Source organism: Rattus norvegicus, chromosome 18, assembly GCF_021556685.1.
Source record: "Rattus norvegicus strain SHRSP/BbbUtx chromosome 18, alternate assembly SHRSP_T2T, whole genome shotgun sequence".
NCBI classification, from domain to species: Eukaryota; Metazoa; Chordata; class Mammalia; order Rodentia; family Muridae; genus Rattus; species Rattus norvegicus.
Window position 1 is genome coordinate 61,647,501 of NC_141551.1, and position 23,162 is coordinate 61,670,662.

Sequence of the window (23,162 nt, forward strand, 5' to 3'; positions counted from 1 at the left end):
TCTTTGAGAGAACATAGTAATCTGACTTCTTCCCTGCTCATTTTAGATTCCTGGAAACACACAGCCAAGTGCTACTGATTTCTCCCATGCCACCTTCCTCCAGCCTATGCCACACCACCCCCCTCCCCCCACCAGCATATTCCAGCTTACAACAGCTGACATAGGCCCTGTTCCCATCAGCTCTCTGTAGAATGAGTTTGGTCTTCGGTTTGCACCTAGGTCCTGCTTGTCAGTGCCCCATCCCACACAGAGTTCCAAAAGGAGTGTTGGACTTCCAAGTACTTATAATTTATATGTTATACATAATATGCACTACATATAAATGTATAAAATTAGATAAATAATACACATACAACATTAAAAATAACATTTACCATGTATAATATAATTATATAATATGAATTATAGATTATACCTAATTGTATTTTACATATAACAATATATTATATATAACACATATATCATAAGATATATGAAATATCGCTATACATATAAGTATATAATATGCCTTCTAAATATAAGCTACATTTATAGACTATAAAATTATAGAAATGCATAAGACATAATTTTATCTATATAAATAATTCCTAAACTGGCATTCTCTATAATATCTAATAGAAGCATGCACACAGTTCGAGGTATTATGCTTGTCCTGCTCACCAGTGTCATTGGGGTATTTGTCTCCCCTCGTGCAGGTCCTCCCATCGTCCTCAAGGATGTAGCCCTCCCGACACTCACAGTGGTAGCTGCCCATGGTGTTGACGCAGGTATGTGCACACAGAGTGGTGTTGCCGGTGGCACACTCATCGATATCTGGTTTGAACCAAATGCATAGAATAATTTCAACACAGCATCCAACATTACCCTGGACCCTCTACTGGAACAAGAGAAACTTCTAGATCTGGACCAGAGAAGTGTGGATAAAGTCCAGTGCTGGGAATGTGAGCCGTACATGAAAACTTCCCTTCGGGCTATGTGACTGTCATTATAGACCTAGAGTGGTGGAGCTCCTGTCTGTCATGTGACTTGGTGTCTCCGAGACTCACTCACCTGCGGAGTATGCCAGCCCTAAGCATTCCCCAGGGTTCTGTGGAAGATGGACCAGCAACATGGCTGATTTCTCACAGGAAGCTTGGCGGCTGAGGTTTTAGTCCCCTCTTTGTTTTTTTTTTTTTTTTTTTTTTCTTTTTTTCGGAGCTGGGGACCGAACCCAGGGCCTTGCGGTTGCTAGGCAAGCGCTCTACCACTGAGCTAAATCCCCAACCCCTAGTCCCCTCTTTGTAATGGGAAGTTCCAAACAGCGCGACGGTGACCCAGAGGTCACTTAGGAATGGCCTCTTCTCAGTTAAGAGTCATGACAGTAACTGGAAAAAGCTACTTCTAACAAAAGTAAATAGTCAGATGGGCCTCATGGAGAGAGGTTTCTCCAGGCAGTCACTGCTGCGTACTGACCCAAGCTGACCCCTGGTGAGCTGTGGAAACGAGCCATGAGATCATCAAACAAGGGACCACAATAGAGTCAGCATGGACTTTGTCCCTCAGTGGGGTGGGAACAAAAATGTTTCTCACCACAGTAAAAATGAGAATACTGTGCTCTGTTTCCTGACCACTGGGTGAAGACACCTGACCTGGTTAGTGTGGAGGAAAACTGACTTGACCTCACACTCCACACACGAGGGACGCAGAACCCAGCCCTGAGCTGCAGGCAGATGACAGCTTCCCAAATGCTCCCTAGTCAAGTTGCCAAAGACCTTACGCTGACAGGAGCTGAGGGGGCCAGGGAGAGCATGGCAATGTGGGCGTTCCCCTGGCAGTACATACTGTCACCTAGAGGCTGGAGGTCCCAGCTGAAGCCACATGGACGCGTCCCTGGGACTCCCTATCCCTTTTACCTGTGGTTTTATGTTTCTGATGTATTTTGTTTTATTCTTTGGTATCAAGAACTCTCTATGTAAACCTGGTTGTCCTTGAACTCAATATGTAGACTAGGCTGGCCTTGAACTAGGGATCTGCCTGCCTGTGTCCCAAGTGTTGGATCGATTCTTGGCTTCTGATCTTTCATTCTTCTGTCTTACAGCATTCTAGGTTATGCAGGACATTGTCCCTCTTCTCCAGCTGTTCTCTCTCCCGTGTCCCTCTAGCTCTAACTCCCAGAGGTATCCTTGTAAACAATATGTTTTGATAAACATGCTAAAAGAAAGCCATTGGGTGACCCACAGGCTAAAACCAAACAACACTCCATCCCGCAAGTACAAGGACTTCAGGGGAAGAATCACACATTGGAGTGGCTCCTCTGAACTGGTCCTACAGCTGCCACAAATTCACCAAAAAGAAAACAAACAAACAAACAAACAAACAAAAAACAAACAAACAAACAAACAAAAAAACAAGAACTACCAGGACCCAGCATGTCCCTGGGAGCTGGAAACGCATTCATTTCCTACGCACCCAGGCAGTATGGCTTCTCCCGCTTTTGGTGCCTCTCTCGGTCATATCGGTATCCTGGATAGCACGTGCACAGCACACGGCCGAAGTTATCCGTGCATTGCTGTTCACAGGGAGCTTGGGCACAAATGTCATAATCTGGAAGAGAAGAGTGGATTCACATCAATCTCAGCGTGAGGTGGGTGACCGAGCCGTAGCCTGGAACAGACTTTTGAGGGCTGCTCTTTGGTACGGGTTAAAATGTGAGGTGTGACTGGTGCCACAACGGATGATTTAATGCACGGCCTCTCCCTGACTAACAGTGACTGTTACTAGAATTTTCTTTCCCAAGTCACCTCCTCAGCCTCCCGTTTTTATCCCTATCCAGAGTGTGGCCTGGTACCACAGCATCCGTGTGCTGCAGCATCCATGAGACCTGTTTTGTCTTTTCCTTCACATGTTACAGAGCGTGTACTCCTTCCAGAAGAGTGTAAAGACAGGCCAGGGCTGGTGACGGTTGCTGTGAGAGGAAGGGCTTGGGGTCAGGCAGGCTCTGAGAAGTAGCACGGATACTTCTGAGCTGTGGAGACTTCTCAGAGCCTGTGTTTGAACAAGCAAGTGTTACAGGGTACTCCCAGGAGGGTTGGTCCTGCACTCTGAGAAAAGGACTTGGACACATTTGAGTGGCTATAAATGTCTTACCAGCCTGCAGCCTGTGTAAATTCGAGTAGTTCTCTATTACCCAAGGAACTAGGATATATGCTCCTCTGGGAACTGATGAACTGGTGTTTAATGCATCTCTTGAAGGGCCTTTGGCTCTAAGTCAGTAGCTCGGGCTCAGCATTTGCTCCCAGCCAAGACTCAGTATCTCATTAATCACCTCTGCTCGCCTCATGTGCTGACAGATGCAGTCTCCTTGGATACAGAGAGAGCCTGGCTCTGCTCTACTCAGCTCTGCTCTGGTATATATGAAGCCAAACAGGTGGGCTTGTCATCTCTTGATATAGGCTGAGTTAGCGTGACACGTCAGTCTCATGATGACCTCAAGTTGCCCTTTCTGAGCATTCCTTCCCACAGGTGAAAGTCCAGGTCTGCTCTGCCCGCATAGAGGATGGCTGGCCTTGCAAACTGTGGTTATATAGAATTTTCTCAATGAAATTCTAGGTTCCTTTGGCTTGAGAGCAAGGTCTCAGGATGGCTGGTGAGTCATCCTTTCCAACCAGTGGTTACCGTCATTGGGTAGCAACCACAGAGAGGAGGAAAGACAAGATGGCCTGCCTGAAGAACTAGTGCCAACTGTGGTACCCAGCAAGGCTTGCTGTGAGAAGCAACTGTGCCAGTGCCCCCTTCTATTCCTGCTTCCCCAGGGTGTCACTTCCGCCCTCATCCAGTGAGTCATACTTCTCACATTCACCTCTGCACCTGCAATGGCCAGCTCACATCTTTCCTTAAAGCACTCCCTGTTGATTTCCAGTCACGCAAGAGGTGTGTTTAGCTTCTTTATCATCTCCGTGCACTCCTTGAACAACACACTTCTCACTCTCTCCATCTTGTCAGCGATTTCTTAGGAATCTTAGTTGAATGAGATGTTCCTGTTTGTAAAACACTGGCGATCTGAAAGCTGTTCTCTGCTGAGTTTAGGCATAAACTCTGACTGTTTATCTTTTGGGGACCCTGTTTTACTCCCCCGGAATTAAGATAGCCCTAGATAACTCTGTTTTTGGGTTTTCCAGAACTAAGATAACCCTATGTTTCTGGGTTGCTATTGGTTTCAAACCTGTGTTACCTTCTTTTATCTGGGCTATGTTTTATCTTGGGTCTGTGGACATTTTTATTTCGGTAGTCAGCAGCAACAGCCATCCCCCAAAGTATGGGTTCAAGATCCATGGGTCACGTTCTCTGAGTTCAGAGCAACAGTCCTTGCTGTCTAGTGCCCCAGAGGTCTAGGATCCATCCAGAGATACTGTCTTAGTCATGGCTACTATTGATGTCATGTAATACCATGTAATACTCCCAAATATTTGCCCGAGATTAAGTCACTAGATCTCAAATGAACAGAGACCCAGGCTTGGTGTTTGAACGGGCAAGGCTTGAACATGAGTTGAATGCCCCTGTTTTAAGTTCTGGGCTTTTGCTGTCATCTGACTGTTTTGGAAGCCGGTGCTTCACCTTCTCAGAACTATCTCGGCCTCATGTCAGGGTCAGTGTTCTGTCTGTCTGATACAGAACAAGATCTGGGAGGGCAACCTCTTTAACAGTTAGCTAATTCGTTTCTTTCTGTTTTTGTGTTTTCATGTACATGTGAGTGGGGGTCAGTGGTCAATGTTGGATGTTTTTCTTGGGCATGCTCTCCCTCACTTGTTGAAAGAGGGTCTCTCACTGAAACTGGAGGCTCCCCAAATCTGGAAGACTTGCTGTTCAATGAGTCCCAGGATTCCATTTACCTCTGTCTCTAAAAATTCTGCAGTTACACATAGATCCCTGGGCATTTTAATGTGAGCACTGGGAATCCGAACACAGGTTCTTGTGGTTGTACCGTATGTATGTCATCAACCGAGTTCCCCTTGGCCCCTTCTGTTTTGCTTACTTTTTTGGTAGGAAAGGGTTTATTTCATGTTATAGTTTCATATCACAGAGAAGTCAGAGTAGAAACTCAGGCAGGGCAGGGACAGAGCCGATGCAGTGACCATGGAGTACTGCTTACTGGCTTGTTCTTCTGGCTTTTGTAATGATCTCGAGATTAACTATCTGTTTTGCTATGAAGTCAGTTGTCCCTAGCTTTTCCTGGTGCTGGTTAAGGCTTCATTTTCCCCATCTTGCTAAGTTTTTTTTTCCTACCCCGAGGTCTGTTCTCTAGCTTCTAACGTTTTGTTGCTGATGTCTGCTCTTCCGTTCCTTTTGATCTTGTGTATTTGTGTCTTTCCCACTTTGTAGGTTTCTGAGGGGAGCAAAGGTAATGAACTTATTCAGCCCTTTCTGTTTGACGCTTGTTTTCACTGGGCCCACCCACTTTCAGTCACGAAGCTCCTATCTTTAAATTTTATCTCCTTTCTATCGTCTCAGCTCTGTTTCTCTTGGCATTATTCTAATTCAGCCCCAGAGTCTCTGGTGTAAACAGCTTAAGCATAATTCTTCACCTTTAAATCCGCTGTATGTAACACTGCTGGGCCATCCTCAAGAAGGCTGAGCTTTGTGCTGATCAACCCTTGCTCAACTAATCCACGCTTTTTATGTATGTAAAGTATTCCTAATTTGAACACTCGATTCTGAGGGGCATGATGTTTTTGGAGCCTTTCAGATTTCCACATTAGGGATACTCAAAAAGCAAGGCTGGGCAAATACTTCCTAGTCCAAAATCTCTGACTCCCAGCATTTCAGAAGAGAGATGCTCAGCTTGCACTCATCAGGACTAAACCATTGTTCAGTTTTGCATCTGGGGTCTGACATTATAGCCCACGAGACTTCCAAACTCCAGGGTCATTTATGAGTTTTTGTTTGTTTGGCTGATTTTGTTTTTTTAAAGATGGGGTTTCTCTGTGTGACCCTGGATGTCCTGGGACTCACTTTGTAGATCAGGCTAGCCTCAAACTCACAGAGATCTGCCTGCCTCTGCCTCCTGAGTCCTGAGATTAAAGATGTGCACCATCATGGCTTAGACATTCTTACTTTTGCTTTGTCCTGGGCTACAGTCATAACTCTTACTGTCACACAAGTTTTCACCTCCAATTAAGTCCAGCCAGCTCTTTCAGATTTACCTCAGTGCCGTACAGTTGATATTCTAAACAGCTTGCAAGTGACATTGGCAATGCCACATCTTTCTTGGCCCTGATCATACATAGCCTAGTCTGACTCACCAACGCCCACAATGCTCTTCTCTTTCACTGAGACGTTCTGCCACCTTCCCTCACATGCCTGACTTGAACACTTACAGAGTTTTCTTATGGCTTTTGTTGTTTTACGATAGGGTCTTGTTGTGTTATGTAGCCTAGGCTAGCCTTAGCTTAGGATTGATTTTCCATCCCAGCCTCTCCAGTGCTAGGATGACAAGCACTGTGTCACTTTCCCCAGCTTGATCTTGAGGTCTAGAAGTTCTCATCTCCTCTTTCGTAAAATACTGATAAGAAAACCACACACCCTCACATGACAGTGATCTCACAGTGAGATTAAATGCCACTTGAGGGACAGTGTCTGACTGGGTACAGTTATCCCTACTTTTCTGGCTTCTTGCTTTTAGTTCTTACTACTGTTTGGCTACCTGTCAGGGATGATGTGTCCTGCAATAAACAGCGTGATTCCCTCTCCAGCTGATGCTCAACTCATAACTGCTTAGCCGGGATGAATCTGCCCAATCACTGTGATATCACTTAGACTAGGAGTCAACAAGCATTTTCTGGGAAGGGTCAGACCTTAGGTTTGCAGTCTTCTATTGTAGCCGCTCAGCCTTACTGTGGCCGTGTAAAGAGGCCACAGGCAGTGCTTACGAGAATGACTAGATCCGGGCTTCAACAAAACTCCATTTCCAGAGTAAGGTGGCCAGATTAAATCGCTTGTAGGCGTGCTGCAGCTCACTGTCCTGGACTTAGCGTACCAAATGGGAAGCAGCTTAACACATTCATTTTCCACCATCAGCGGGTTTGCTTAGAAATTCTCGCCTCTTTTTGTTATCTATGGGATGGTTAATTTGGAAGTAAGCTTGGCAGAGCCACAGTACCCAAATATTTGCTTTGGTGGAAAGTCCTTCAAGAGAATGTATGTATTCTAAATCAATGTCCAGTATGCAGTTCTCCGCGAGCTGGTGGTATTTTCCCTTCATTAATGGAGATTAAGCCTTCCTATAGGAAGCAGACCTGCACCAAGAATATAATCTACTTTATTCAAATTTGACTGACTCAAAGGTTAATCTCATCCTAGGAATACACAGAAAGAGAGTTGCTGCACTAACACAGTCGGCTGCGTTTACTGAATACTTGCCCATCTATTCGCCTGGAGCATTCTCTCTGTGGTCTTAGAGCTTGCGGTTCTGTGGCTTCATGCTCTGCCAGTCTAGCTACCTCAACTCCAAGTGGAACATGCCCTTTGTAAGAAAAGGAAGAGAGATTCCACTGATTCCCTGCTGGGGCACTGGCTTCCTCGTGCCTGTGTCCCAGCCAAAGAAAGAAGTCACTGTATCCACAGACAACTGACTCTAAACACGAGGCGGAAATTGCTCTGCTATTCTGCATAAGCTAAATGAATGTGTGTGGACAATAAGGGCCCTTGGTTATCTCATAGTGTTATCAAGACTGTGACCAGAGACTAAAGCTAACAGAAAACTATGTTGATTCAGGTAAGAGCAATATTTTAGAAGCTTTAGGAATGAGGATTGGGAGCACCTTGCCCATGTAGGGTGAGGCACCCTTGGTGAGGTGAGGAGTTTATTAGGCTTAGCAGTTGGAATGAAAGGCAGAGGGAAGTATGACCATGGAGCCAATAATGAAATTTTGGTTTTTCTGGTTTTTCTGGGTATTCATTTCTTCTTTCAAGAATAACCTTAGGCATCTATGTGCTGCCAACTTTATCCCTTCCATATTGTGGCTCATAAGATGGGTTAACTTCACATCATAGCACTAATTTTATCACCATATTGTTTATATTCTAAATATCAAAGGAGACATTTTAGCATCACTTTGTAGCCTCCTTGGGGACTTGTTTTAGGCTGCTTTTGCACAGTATCATTGTGCCATGTGTCATGGCCTTGGTACTTGAATATCAGATATCCAAATACCCAGTCAAATATTTATTCTAAGATGTTTCTGTGGGGGCTGTTTTGCCTTTGAGATAGGGTCGTACCCTGTAGCTCAGGAATTCAGTCTCTAGCCCAGGTGCCTTGAGGCAGCCCTTTGCCCATGACCTCCAAGTCCAGTTCATTCTCTGTATATTTTTAGGATGAGGTTTAACATATAAACTTAGTCAACTTTGAATAAATCAGATCATGCTCCATGGTTAGGGTCAGTCTTGCTCAGTGGTTGGAAGGCTGGCTAACCTCATTGAAGAGGGTTGCTGCTAATAACTTGTCTTTGGATTTGAACCATAACATGAAGTAGGTGGCTCTCACTCGACATTTAGGCTTGTATCTCCACATGCTCAAGAGTCAGTCTTATAGGACACAACTTAATTACAATTGCTTTCTCTCTGTCTCTGTCTCTCTCTGTCTGTCCATCCACACATACCACTGGTTAGCTCTGTGTCTAATCTGAAGTCCTGTCTGTGTACTTTGCCTCCCTTAGCAGTTCTCCTTCCGTTTTTGAGTCGTGGTCTCTCTTTGTCATATAGACTATCTTGGAACCCACTCTACCGCCCAGGTTTGCCTGGAACTTTTCAAAACAGAAGATTCAATTTCATTTGTTTTCTAATTCTGCAACTGCATATGTGTCTGCATGGGGAATGTGCATATGAATTCAGGTGCCCACCGGGGGCCAAAGAGGGACATTAGATCCCCTGGAGCTGGAGTGACTGGTGGTTAAGAGCTGTCTGGTGTGGTTGTTTGCAATAAAATTCCAGTGCCCAGAAAAAGCAGTCCACGCTTTTAACTGCTGACCCACCTCTCCAGCCCCTGACCTTTGACCTCTTGATCCTCCTGCCATTGTCTCCCAAGTGCTGGGGCATCAGGCTATGCCATCAGCCTTGGTTCTTTCTTTTTATTCTTGAGTGATAGAAACCTCTTTACAAAGACATCATTAATAAAGGAAACAAATAACTACCACTATATTCCTGTAGATTAAAATAAGTAGATGTTAAAAGTTATTCTGGTGGGAAGCAATAGAACAAGGAGTTAGTTACACACAACAGTATTGGGCCTATTTTCCCTGGCAATACACTTGCTGTTCTTGGTGTTACCTATCAAGGGTGCTGTTGTCTTTAAGGTGAGGGAGGCTAGATTTTGGGCAAGGCATTTGAAACTTCAATGCCTACCATTTAAAGGAATGCTGCCTATATAGTATCCATATGTTTTTAATTAGATTAATCCATAATCTTTATTTACGATCTTAAGTTGACAGGCCTTAACCTAATTTCCTTTGCCATTTGCCAAGCTGCAACTTAAATGGTACAGCCGGTGGTCAAGAAGAGCTGAGGTCTGATAGAACTCTTCTGACTCTGGTTTTTCCTTCCACCTGGCTCTCATCCACAGAACCGACCAGGACAGAGCTCCTCAGCTCAGAGAGACCAAAGACATGAGAAATAACGTGTGGATCTATCCCTCTAACTGCTTCCCCATGGGTATGACTTTCATCCTTCTGTAAAAGACAGCAGTAAACAGAGAGAGTCAACTAATTCAAGATGATGGAGGCATTTTGTTCCATGAGATGATGCAACAGAATTAGCTTGTCTGGATTTCCAGGCTTCTAGAGCAGTGGTTCTCAACCTGTGGGTCACAACCCCTCTGGGGGTTGACCAACTCCTATCAGATATTTACATGTAATTAGTAACAGTAGCAAAATTGCAATTATGAAGTAGCTAACAAAAGTAATTTTAGGGTTGGGAGTCACTACAACTTGAGGAACTATATTAAAGGGTTGCAGCAGTAGGAAGGTTGAGAACCACTGCTCTAAAAGAGATGCAGCTTCTAGAATAACAGTGAAGAAAGCTATTTCATATACCTTACTCCCTGTCCCCACCTCAGCACAAGAACATGAACCCCTTGCTCTTCAGACAGTTTTCCATGTCAATACCTTGTCTGGAATATTTTGCAGTACTCCCCTCCTACTTACACCCTTGGCAGCTTTCCTTGATTGATGACCTGGATCAAGTCTTCTATCCTAAGCCTGCCTCTGTCCACTGATGCTCTGTGTTGTGTCTGCTGTGAACGTCTCTATAGTGATGTCTTTGTGGTACCCATGATGTTTCTAATAACGGCAGCAGTAACCACCACTCATCAAGTACTTTATAATAATCAGCCCCTGGCTTAAGTCCTTTGGATATGGCAAAATTCTTCAAATGCTTGTATGACTTGATAGTAAAACCTGACTGTAAAATCCAAGGCTTAGAAAGTAATTTGCCCGAGTTCTATTAAGTAGCACACAAAAACATAGTTAAAACCTGCTCAAATAGTGTTCAGTGTGATCCACCTGTTGTCCTTTCACTCTGAAGTGTGGCCAGAGGATCAGTCCATGCCTACCACCTTTCTAATTTTAAGGCTGGGCTGCGTATTTGGTTGGCATTATCAGAAATCATCTAAAGAGGTGGAAGTTTCATGCACAAGAGCAGGTAGAGAGTTCAGGAAGAGGAACATGTTACAGCTAGTGCATGTAATGCCAGAGAAGAGTTTACAGCTTGCTAAGCATGGACCCAAAATCTAAGCACGTCAGTGACTCACACGAAGCACACCACAAAGAATCCAATCATCGGAAAGGAGAGTTACGGTTACATCCATAACGAGGCGCACATAATGTACACAGAGCTAACACATCCCAGATGCACACAAACTTTGTAGGCTCCAGTAATTAGTCATGCAAAGGGAAGATGAAATCATCTATTAAATTACATACCTTCTGGAATACACTGTCCAAGGACAAATTTATATCCTTTGCAGCATTTTTTCCTAAGAGACAAAACAGAAAAGCATCTTAGATGTGACGTTAGATTGTAAATAAGGTTATTTATAGTTACCGATATTAGATAAAATAACGTGCTCAAGAAAAGATATAGAGGTGGAGGATTTTTAATATAGTCTGAGGTTAAAAAGAAAAATATTAAAATCAGATGACCACATCTTCCAAATACCAGGATCTACCACATAATATATATAAAACCAACCCTCTGGGTCCTACAATGTAGATTAATTGCCTCTGGAGGACAGTATAGTTTTAATGTATAACGGAAGGACCACAGATGAGATTAGATGAATCCTGAGGTATCACCTATCACAGCCACTTTTCCACTTTCCATCTAATCAAGTAAGATGTCTGCTCAAGGAAAGCATCTGCGTTCCAAATGACGACAAGACGAAGAGTTGCTAATAGATGCTTGTACAAATGGGACCCCTCCCTCCCCCGAAGAGACCATCAGAGACTCAACTCCCAGATGTCAGAACAGTCAGACCTCAAAGTAGCTCCTTCTTTATGGTTCAAAGACATAAAGGAAAATACACTTGTAATCGATTAAAAAATTTTAGCAAAGAAAGAGAAACTCTTATGATGGGAAAGTCTAAGGCTGGCCAGATGACTCAGTGGGTTACAGTATTTGACACACAAGCCTGATGATCTGAGTTCAATTCCTGAGTCCCAGTGTGGAAGGAGAGAGCTGACTCCTGAAAGTTGTCTTTTGATCTCTACATGTGTGATATATTATGTGCCCCATTTCTACTCTCTAAAAATAGTACAACTACAACTACTACTACTACTACAACTACAACTACTACAACTACTACTACTACTACTACTACTACTACTGTTACTGTTACTACTACTACTACTACTACTACCACTACTACAAAATTGAAATTATAAAACTATAAAACTTCTCTAAATATTAAAATAGAACTGTAGTAGAAATACTTAATGGTCAACTTATGCCACTGCCTTGGTGATTCAGCTCTGAGACACAAAGATAGATTTCAGATAGAAGAAAACAAATGCTATCAGCAGTGGGAGGAGTTTCGCCCTTCAACACCACTTCCCTCTCTTGCCAACTGTCTAAATGGGACCCATGGTACTTGTCCTGGTGGACCTGGGATTTTCCGAGTAGCTCATTGACTTATTTTTTTTTAATTTGGATGATATCCCCAAATATTGGGAGAGACTAATCCCCAACTGCACATCTCTCTTCACCAAATGAAACTCTTGGTTAGAGAAGACCTTGGAGACCTCCAAACAACCCAGGCTATTGCCAAAGCTATCAGTTGCTCTCCACAGACAGCAAGGCCCTAATACCGAAGACAACATCTACAGAACTCATCCAACACAGACAAGTCCCACTGCTACCTTCCTAGAACTTTCACCTCCATTGACTAATAATGTTCATGGTACTGAAAGGCACTCTGCATGCTACCCAAGGAGAAAGGTCGCCATTAACACAGCTACAAAACCATCGTTATACAATAGTGACCTCCTACAATATATGTGCTAAAAATATTGGGGGCTGAAGCAATGGCTTAGCGGTTAAGAGCACTGACTGTTCTTCCAGAGGACCTGAATTCAATTCCCAGCAACCATATGGTGGCTCACGACCATCTGTAATGAGGTCTGATGCCCTCTCCTGGTGTGTCTGAAGACAGCAGCAGCGTACTCACATACATAAAATAAATAAATATGTTTTAAAAAAATAATGAGTAACCAACCAATATTTGATTTAATGCCCACTCCATGAGATGGCGTAGGTATTTATTGGGACTTGTGTGGTCAAGAACCTGAAACTACATAGGTCAGGAACATATGGGGAAAACCAAATACTACTCCTCTGCTAAATAAAGCAATAAAATGACTCCTACAACATTCTGCTATACTCATAGATCTGTGCTTTTGCTCAGCCCTCTCAGAGAAGTCTCTTCCTGAAGACACAGGGCCTACAATTAGATAATATCTAGAGAATGAGAGGGTTGGAAACATTCAATTCTATATGGGGTGTCTCCGTCAAATCCTTTCCCTCAGGGTTCAAGGAACCATGTGAAAGTGGATGTGGGAGAAGTATAAGAGCCAAAGGGAACAGGAGACACCGAGGGGTCAAGGCTTTCTAGACACAGCAGGGCTTGGGGCACATAGGAACTCACGGAGACCATGGCAGCCTGCACAGGGCCTGCATGGGTCTCAACCACGTGGGGCTCTAGAGCTGAAAAGAGAAATGGATGCCTGCCCATACTCCAAACTCAAAAAGCTATCTCTAATTTATAGCCACTTGCAAATGAAAATTAGTTTTCTCTGGGGAAACAAACTCTTAGGGGTAGACTCCATGTCCAGCAGTAGGTGGCTGACAGAAAACAAACTCCACTGATGTTCTTTGCCTCATTGTGCTGTCCAGGGTGTCTGTTTTAACCTTACAGCTTATCTGCATGTACATCACAGCTTCTGCTTTGGGGTTTTTGTGGGACTCTTCAGTGTGCAAACCTGTGTGCATTTACATCTCTATGTAATTCTTGTGCTTTTTCCTTTGCTTCCTTTTCTTGTTTAGTTGTTTTGTCCTATTCTGATTTGTTTGCTTTGATTTACAATATTTTAATTTATTATGATTATTTTAAATGCTTGCTTGTTTTATAAAGAGAGACAGAAAGGGCATAGATCTGGATGGGGGTGGGTAGGAACTAGGAGGAGTGGGCAGAGAGGAAATCGTAACCAGAATATATTGTTTGAAAAAAAATCCATTTTTTTCTTTTTTAAAAAAGTTACTGTGTGATATTTTTACTCTTTTTTTTTTTCCGGAACTGGGGACTGAATCCAGGGCCTTGTGCTTGCTAGGCAAGCGCTCTACCACTGAGCTAAATCCCCAACCCTGATATTTTTACTCTTGAGGGGAAATGTTGTGGTGACTTTCACTTCTGTGTGCATATGTATGTGTGTGGATACATGGATGCCACATTATATATGTGGAGGTCAGAGGACAACTTGTTTTTTATAAAAAGATAGAGAAACCAACCAGGGATATGTTTGGGTGTGCAGTCAGGTGTGGGGGAAAATGGTGCCTCTGTGGGCCCATGCTGAGGCATCCCTTCCCCCTGAGGGCCCAGCCACATGATGCTATAGTATAAAGTAGAGTTTATTCAGGACTTGGGAGTAGAGAGGGTAGAAAGGCAGGGGGGCGGAGGGAGGGAAGGAGAGAGAGGGAGAGGGAGAGGGAGAGGGAGAGGGAGAGGGAGAGGGAGAGAGAGAGGGAGAGGGAGAGGGAGAGGGAGAGGGAGAGGGAGAGAGAAGGAGAAAGGGAGAGAGAGGGAGAAAGAGGGAGTAAGAGGGAGAGAGAGGGAGAAAGAGGGGGAGAGAGGGGGGAGAGAGAGGGGGAGAGAGAGGGGGAGAGAGAGGGGGAGAGAGAGAGAGAACACGAACAAAAATCCATTTTCTATAAAAAGACTTTAATATTGGCCAATTCGACTCACATGACTTGCCTGCCAAGTGAATTACTGTTTGGGGGAGATACTTCAGTAATCTCTTCTAAAAATACAGGAATGTTACAAGGTGCCTACTCTGTAAATCTTTGTAAAACTTATTACAAGTCATACAGAATCATATTTGTAAGAGACTCTGAAGTTGGGTTGGGTGTGGGGCCTCCTTTCAGCTCCTCTTGTGACATCTCTCCCAGGGAGGCCAGCTATGGGGGCAACCTCACTTCAGAAGCACTCGAGCGATCGAGCTTGTGCTCCTTTCTTTGTGAAAACAAACGCTGGGCTGGAGGATATGAGCACCTCTTCCAGAGGACCTGGGTTTGAGTCCCAGCGTCTACAAAGCAACTCACAACCAGCTATACATCCGGTTTCAGGGGATTCAATGCCCTTTTCTGGCCTCCAAAGGCACCACACATTTACACAATGCACGCAGAAGGAAGCAGGCAACACACACACACACACACACACACACACACACACACACACACACACACACACACACACACGAAAAGAAATGGTGTAGGATGCCCTTGAAACAGATTTAAGCAGAAAGATAAATGGCCACCCTCCCCACCCATATATTTTCTGCCTGTCCTGTCCTCCCAAGGTAAATGAACTTAACCCCTTCTTCAGCATATTTTTAGAAAGAAACCATCTACTCACTGAGTGAGCCAGTAACTTTCCCCATTGAGTAGCATTGCAGGTGGCACCTCCTGTGAGAACCAGGCAGAGAGAGCTTGGCACTATAAGTAGGTATTTCTTTTTTTCTATGGCGAGATCATGTGACTATGCTTCTTGTTTTGTAGGAGGGACCTTGAGAAGGGTTGAACACCTACCCTAGTACAATAAATAGGCTTGGGATAGCCCCCTTCCCCCAGTCTAAGCAGTTTCGTCAATGTCAACAGAGTACCCCAAGGTGTAAGCAGAAGTCCATTGACTCAGAAGTGCTTGAGGACCACGGACTCAAATGGTAACCCTTGCCATGATGTGGTAGGTTATGGGAGAGGGTTTTTCATTGCTTGTCTTTCATTAAGGGAAGTGGGGCTTTATATAAACAGCAAATGGCCACCGATCTAGAAGTGTTCTAGTGACAGCTTCCAATATCAGTATGGATGACCTAACTAGGCACAATTTCCCAACCTCTCCAGCTAAAATCTCTCACTCCAAGGGAGCCCATATAGAAGACATTAGCGTTAGGTGCTGACCAGAGACAACCTTGACATTTCTATGGAACTGAAACCCAGCCTAGTTTTCCACAGTCTAGAAAACAGTCTAAGCTGCCTGCAGCCAAAAGGAACACCGTCTTTATTGCACAATTCATTACAGCTTTACAGCCACGACCTGCTGAGACACTTGTAGCTGTTCTTTAGAATGCTCTGAGAGGAAAAGCAGAGTTCTGGATCACTCTGTGATCCATGAGAAAAGTTGGGTGGAAAAACATATGTTTTTGATGCTTACATCTAACATCGTCCAAGTATGAGTTTTCTCTTTCTACCTCTGTGTAAGTGCTACAGCTTAGGTACAGCTCCTAACACATGTCATGTGTCCTAAGACACATGACAGACCTCATAATACATGGTATCACCCTCATTCTCTCTCTTCATTCAAGACATTACTCTTGGGTACTTGTCTACATTTTGAGCATTTGAAAGTTTTTATTTCCTGGTTCCATTGTTTCCTTTGAGGGAAATTCGTGGGATGGATGGATGTGGTTTTATATGCATGTGTATATACACATGCATGCATGTATGGAGGCTAGACAGCATCAAGTGTCTTCCTTGATTGCACTCCATGTTACTTACATACATATGTACTTTTTAAATAAATAGGGTCTTACTGAACTTGGATGATCTCCGGGCATCTTCACATCTCTGTCCTGCAGTGCTGGGGGGGATGGACACACACCGTAGTGCATAGCTTTTTCTTGGATAACTTTTTACAAGCCGAAATGACAGCCAAAGTGATTTGGTATGTTTCAAAAGACTCAGGAGAAGTTCTGAGTTTCAGGCTGGGTGCACACCACTCAAATACCAGCTCAAGTAATAACTAAGCTGTGCACTTTGAGTTTTTCTTCATTGTATCACTGAGCCCAGCTCTTTGTCCCAGCGAAGAGGTGCTCAGATGTGAGGCCCCCTTCCTACTTTCCCCAGAATTCCTGGGAATGCATGACTATGTTGCATGTTAAATACCCACCAATCATTGATTGCCAGTTAAAAATAAGCGAAAGATTCTCAAGCATAGGAAAATAAACACCGGCTACATACATCACACCATGCCAAAGATTTCTTACAACACAATGTACATGTAAAAAAATTAAGATAGCCCAAGTGAAATCTTGTCGTGCAAGCCAGGCGCTTGTTAGATTGAACTCCAAACACTGCTGTGCAGTTTTTATCTTTAAGAAAAACAAACTGCGATGAGGAACGCTTGCAGGGACTCTGGAGAGGCAGCCCTTCTTAATCCACTTCATGTGTTCTAGCTGGATTTCCAAACGAGGATGCTTTTCTTGTTTCTTGGCAAGGGGAAGCGGTGATTAGATTGTTATTACACAGGGAGGGCAACATCTGCTAATCAAGAAGGCCTAAGGATGGTGATTAGATTGTTATTACATAGCAAGGGCAACATCTGCTAATCAGGAAGGGTGGATGGTTCCCTTGTGTGTCCCTGGGAGTTAGGCACATGAATAAAGCTGTAAATAAAATCTATACAGTCAGAAATGTAGCCCATCAGTCAGGTGTGTGTGAGTGCGTGTGAGTGCATGTATGTGTGTGTGTGTGTGTGTGTGTGTGTGTACTCACCTTTAGAAGAGAAAAATGAAATTATAAGATGAAGATAAGTCCGCCAGGGAATTTTCTGGTCATTATATTATTAGCCTAGAACTTTTAGAAAAATCTACAGAATCAGAAGACTAGAAAAGACCTTGAAGGGTCAAACAAGGTAGTAGATAAATATTTAAACCCTTACTGTAACTTCTCCAAGATTTGCTTGGGGTTTCATAACTGCTCACTCACATTCCAGATACACAGATTTTCTGTTTAATGGGAGAACTGTGGGTTTTTTTTAAATAGCATTTGACAGTCCCCAGGGTCAGGCTCCTCTTAGCTGATGCAGAATGGGGTTGGGGGGTCAGAGAAATAGAGCGACTTTACCATTCTGGCTCTGTTGTTTAATGAGTTAAGGACGTGGCTTCACTTGCAGGGCTTCAGCTTCCCCATGGACACACGTGGATGTATGTTACTGGCATCAGGGGACGCTTGTAGAGATCATGGACAATATCACAATGTGCCTAGCACAGGTCTGGTTTTGGGGGCAGAGTAATGTTTATGCCAAAGCTTTATCATTTCAATAACAAACAGCAAAAGCAACTTCTCCCAGTTGCTCTCACCTTGGAACTCATCTTTTTTTCACTACCACTACCACTACCACCACCTCCTCCTTCTCCTCCTCCCCCTCCTCCTCCCCTTCCTCTTTCTCCATCCCCCTCCTTCTCCATCCCCTCCTCTCCCTCCCTCTCACTTCTTCCTCTTCCTCCCCTCCTCTTCCCCCTCCTCCTCCCCTTCATCTTCCTCCATCCACCTCCTCTTCCTCCCTCTCCCTCCTCTTCCTCCCTCCCCCTCCTGTTCTTCCCTCTCCCTTCCTCCTCTTCCTTCCTTCTTCCCTCCCCCTCCTCCTTCTCCTCCTCTTACCCCTCCTTCTCCTCCCCATCCTCCTCCTCTTCCTCCTCCTGTTGGCAATAGATTCTCTTTCATACAATATATTCTGATTGTGGTTTACCCTCTCCCATCTCCTCTTGGGTCCACTGCACTTTCCCATGCACCCAAATCCACACCCTTTCTCTCTTTCATTAGAACACAAATGAGTGGCTAAGGTAATATAGCAATGATGATGAAAAGACAGTAAAAACAAACAAACCCAAATCCTGGAAAACAAGCAGAAAAATCAAGAGTCAAGGAAAAAAAGAGCAGGAAACACACACATAGGAAATTTATAAAAATAAAATCCGAAACCATAGTATGTAAGCAAAAAATCTGTAAGGACAAAAACCCTTCAAAAACGCCAGTGAGTTCATTTTGTGCTGGTTCATCTGCTGCTGGGCATTGGGCCTGCCCTTAAATGTGGTTTGTATCCCCAGCGAGAGTCCATTAGAGACAGCTAACTTCGCCATTGCAAGCGGTTATCAGTTGGAGATAACTTCAGGATTAGGGACTGGGACTTGTGTCTACTTTGCATCTGAGCACTGGGACCCCATCTGATTTAGATGTGTGTAGGCCCTGTGCATGCTGCCAGTCTCTGTGAGTTCTTATCTGCCCCAGTCCTGCTGCGTCTGGAAGGCCCTGGTTCCCTGGTGTCTCCCATCTCCATTGGTGCTTACAATCCTTCTGCCTCCTTCCCCACAGAATTTCCTGAGCCTTGCTGGGGGGATGGGATGGCGCGATCCCAGTTAGGACTGAGTGTTCCACTCGCTCACTCAGTCTCTGAACACTGGCCAGTTGTAGCTCTCTGTACTTACTCCCATCTACTATGGAAGAAAGCTTCTCCAATGATGGCTGAGCAAGATGCTTATGAGTACAGAGTCATTTGATTGCTACGCTCCTTTAGCAGAGTGTGTACTGAATCTAGTAGTGTTTGGTTTTCCCTTAGGTCCCTGGTCTGTTTAGTCTCAGATTCTTGACCACACAAGCAGCATTGGATATGTGTCCCATGTCATCGAGTGGGGGCCTTAACTCAAATCAGATAGTGGTTGGTCACCACACAATTGGAGCACTAGTGTATCATGCAGGCAGGCTACCGTTGAAGATCACAGGGGTTGTACTTATTTACCTTTCTCCTCTGGTAGCACGCAGAGTACCTTCCCCTACCATGGTAGGTAAGGGTGAAGGTTTTAGGTAGGTGGCGGCTCAACTTCTCTGTGTTCAATGAATTGTGCAGTTATTGTCTTATTGCCTTTTCCAACTGGGACTCTACTTCAACTCATGGAGAATAGCGTGTGTGTGTGTGTGTGTGTGTGTGTGTGTGTGTGTGTTCACAAACAGACCACACCTGCACATGCATACACATACACACACACATACACATATACACACACATTCTCACATGCACACACACATACACCACACATATGCACACACATGCACATGCACACACACATATACCACACATATGTACATACATATACACACACATATACCACACCACACCACACATATACCACAGACACACACAACACACACACAAACTAGGTTTTCACATGAGTATATTAAGTTTTCATACAACCCCTCAAATGGACCACCATTTTAGCGGTTCTTCCCCATCCCCATCTGCATTTCCTCCCTTACATTTCCCCTATTTCTCCCCATTTGATCATCTCATTACAAACCCTTCCTCCCATCAACACAGTTACTTAACAGTTAACATCCACACATAAGCAAATATACATCATATTTGTCTTTCTGGGTCTGTGTTACCTCGCTCAGGATAATTTTTTCCTTATCTCCATCTATTTGCTTGTATATTTCACATTTCATTTTTAACAGCTGAGTAATATTTCATTATATAAATGTACCACATTTTCTTTATCTGTTCATCTGTGGATGAACATGTAGGCTGTTTCCAGTTGAATTTATTCTTTGGAAAATTCTGTTTTGATCTACACTGCTTTTAAATCGTATTGTTTTCTTGATGTCCAGTTGTTTGAGTACCTTATAAATTTTAGACATTAACCCGCTATCGGGAGTATAGTTGTAAAAATCTTTTTCCTCTCTGTAGCCTGCTGCTTTGTCCAAATGATGAGGCCCTTGACCGTACAGACGCTACTCAGTGCCATGAGATCTCATTTATTAGTTGTCGTTCTTAGTGCAATCAGCGTCTTGTTCAGAAAGCCATTTCCTGTGCCAATAATTTCAAGACTGATTTTTACTTTCTCTTCTATCAGAATCAGTGTATCTGGTTTTATGTCGTCCTTGATCCAGTTAGGGTTGAGTTTTGTGCAGGGAGATTAAGGTATGGCTCTATTCATATTCTTCTACATACAGGCATCTAGTGTGACCAGCACCATTTTTCGAAGCTTCTGTTTTTTTTTTCCCCCAGTGTGTATTTCTGGCTTCTTTATCAAGAAAACAGGTGTGCATAGGTGCACAATTCTATTCTGTTGATCCCCTTCACTGTTTATATTTCAATTTCATTCTCTTTTTTATTACCATCGTTCTGTAGTACAGCCTGAGATCAGGGATGGTGATCTCCAGCAGTTATCATTCAGGATTGCTTTAGCTACCCTGGTGTGTGTGTGTGTGTGTGTGTGTGTGTGTGTGTGTGTGTGTGTGTGTGTGTGTGTTCATATGAAGCGGAAAATTGCCCTTTCAAGTCCTGTGAAGAATTGTGCTGGAATTTTGATGGGGGTTGCATTGAATATGTTGATTGGTTTTGGCAGGATCATCATTTTCACCAATTCCACTTCATCTATGAGCATAGGTCGTCTTTCCGTCTTCTGATAGCTTCTTCAGTGTCCTATTCAAGATCTTCAAGATTTTAGCATACACATCTTTCACTTGCTTGCTTAGAGTTACTCCATGGTGTTTTACTATTTATTTATTTTGATGCCATTGTGAAAGGCATTGTTTCCATGACTTCTCAGTCTATTTATCATTTGCTTACACTAAGTTACTGCTTTTCTGTCCTAATTTTGTAGCCTGCTTCTTTGCTAAAATTGTATATATCATCTGTAGACGCTTCCCAGTGAAGGTTTCAGGGTCGTTTATGAATACAATCATATCATCTGTACATAAGGATACTTTGATTTCTTCCATTCCCGTTTGTACCCCCTGATCTCCTTCTGTTGTCTTAGAACTTCATGTACTATGTTGAATGGGTATGGAGAGAGTATACATCTTTGACTTGTTCCTGATTTAAGTGGAATTGCTTAGAGTTTCTCTCCATTGAAATTGATGTTGGCTCTGGGCTTGATGTAAACTTTATTATGTTGAGATATGCCCCTGGTAATCCTACTCTCTCCAACTTTTATTATGAAGGAGTGTTGGATTTTATCAAAGGCCCTTTCTTAGTCTAATGAGATGATTGTGTGGTTTTGTCTTTCGTGTGTTTATATGTATGACTTACAGATTTACATATGTTGAATGATCCCTCAGCATTTCTAGGATGAAGGCTATTTGATTATGGTAGATGATCTTTTGATGTGTTCTTGGATTTGGTTTCCAATTATTTATTGAGATCTTTTTCATCTATGTTAATGAAGAAAATTGTTCTGTAATTTCCGTTCTTTGTTGGGTCTTTAGGTGGTTAAGGTATCAGGATAATTGTGGTCTCATAAAAAGAATTGGCAATGTTCCTTCTTTTTCTAGTTTGTGGAATAATTTAAGAGTTATTGACATTAACCCTTCCTTGAAAGTCTGGAAGAACTTTGAGCTGAATGCTATTGGCACTGGGCTTTTTTAGAGGAGGTGGTAAGTCCTTAATTATTGCTTCTGTTTTAGTAGGGAGTATAAATTGCTTACCTAATCTTGATTCAACCTTGTAGGTAGTATATATCAGGAAATTTCCCTACTGCTTTTAACTTTTCCAATTTGGTGGAGTACAGGATTACAGGATTTTAAAACATGTCCTTATGATTTTCCCCTGAATTTCCTATGTTGCTATGTTTTCACTTCCAATGTTGTAAATTTGGATGTCCCCACCCCTGTGCGTGTGTGTGTACATGCATGTGTGTGTACATGTGTGTGTGTGTGTGTGTGTGTGTGTGTTTTAAAGGGAGAATGTAGATAATTGGTGTTAGTGTTATCAATAAGCAGGGTTGTTGATTCTCATCTTGTCATTCTGGTGTGAGTTATCCCCCAGCTCCTGATTTGCTGGTTTAGTATTATTTATTCCTTATATTTTCTTGGTGTGGTTATGGAAGTTTCCTTCTAGTGCCATTTGTAGAGCAGGATTTGTAAACAGACTCTGCTTACATTTGGGTTTATTATGAAACATTTTCTCTGTTATTACAGTTTTGCTGTATAGCAATTAGAAGTGGCATCTGTGGTCTCAGAGTTTGAAGAACATAAATGTTTAGGCCCTTGTGGCTATTACAGTCTCTATTGAAAACCAGATGTTATTCTAATAGATCTATCTTTATATGTTATTTTCTTTTTCCCTTCTAGCTTTTAACATTATTTCTTTGTACTGTTTTTAGTGTTTGGATTATTACGTGTCATGGGCATTTCTTTTCTGACCCAGTCTATTTGCTGCGTATACCTTGATATCTTCTCCTTCTTTAGGTTAGAGAATTATTCTTTGATTTTTAAAAATATTTTTTGTGCCTTTGACATATGGGTTTCTTCTCCTTCCTCTATCCTGATTATTCTTATGTTTGTTCTTCCCCATCTTGAATTGTTTTCTGCACTTCATTCCGATGTGTTTTCTTAGATTTCATGAATTAATTTATTCACACCCCTTTAATGTCCTTAACATATGCATAATAGCCATTTTGAAGTCCTTGTTTTGTGCTTCTGCTATATTACATCTCTCAAGCCCTGCTATAGTAGGGTTATTGGGTTCTGGTGGAGTTATATTGTCCTAAGATGTTATTATGTGTGTATTATGTGTGTTTTTTTTTATGATGTGTAAACATGTTCTTTTGGGATAATTGTAGTTCTGGGTGTTGGTGTCTGGCTCTTGTCTC

At 43.0% G+C, this 23,162-nt stretch overlaps 1 protein-coding gene across 2 annotated transcripts in view; it reads right to left on the bottom strand.

The window, feature by feature from the left end:
• Positions 1–23,162, bottom strand: part of Ccbe1 (collagen and calcium binding EGF domains 1) — a 236,014-nt gene that overhangs the window by 24,996 nt on the left and 187,856 nt on the right. For both annotated transcript variants that reach the window (XM_087593124.1, NM_001432454.1), the window contains 3 exon segments: positions 10,950–11,002; positions 2,449–2,583; positions 661–813 (listed from right to left, as the gene is read on the bottom strand). In XM_087593124.1, the coding sequence (XP_087449250.1) occupies positions 661–813; positions 2,449–2,583; positions 10,950–11,002 (341 nt within the window).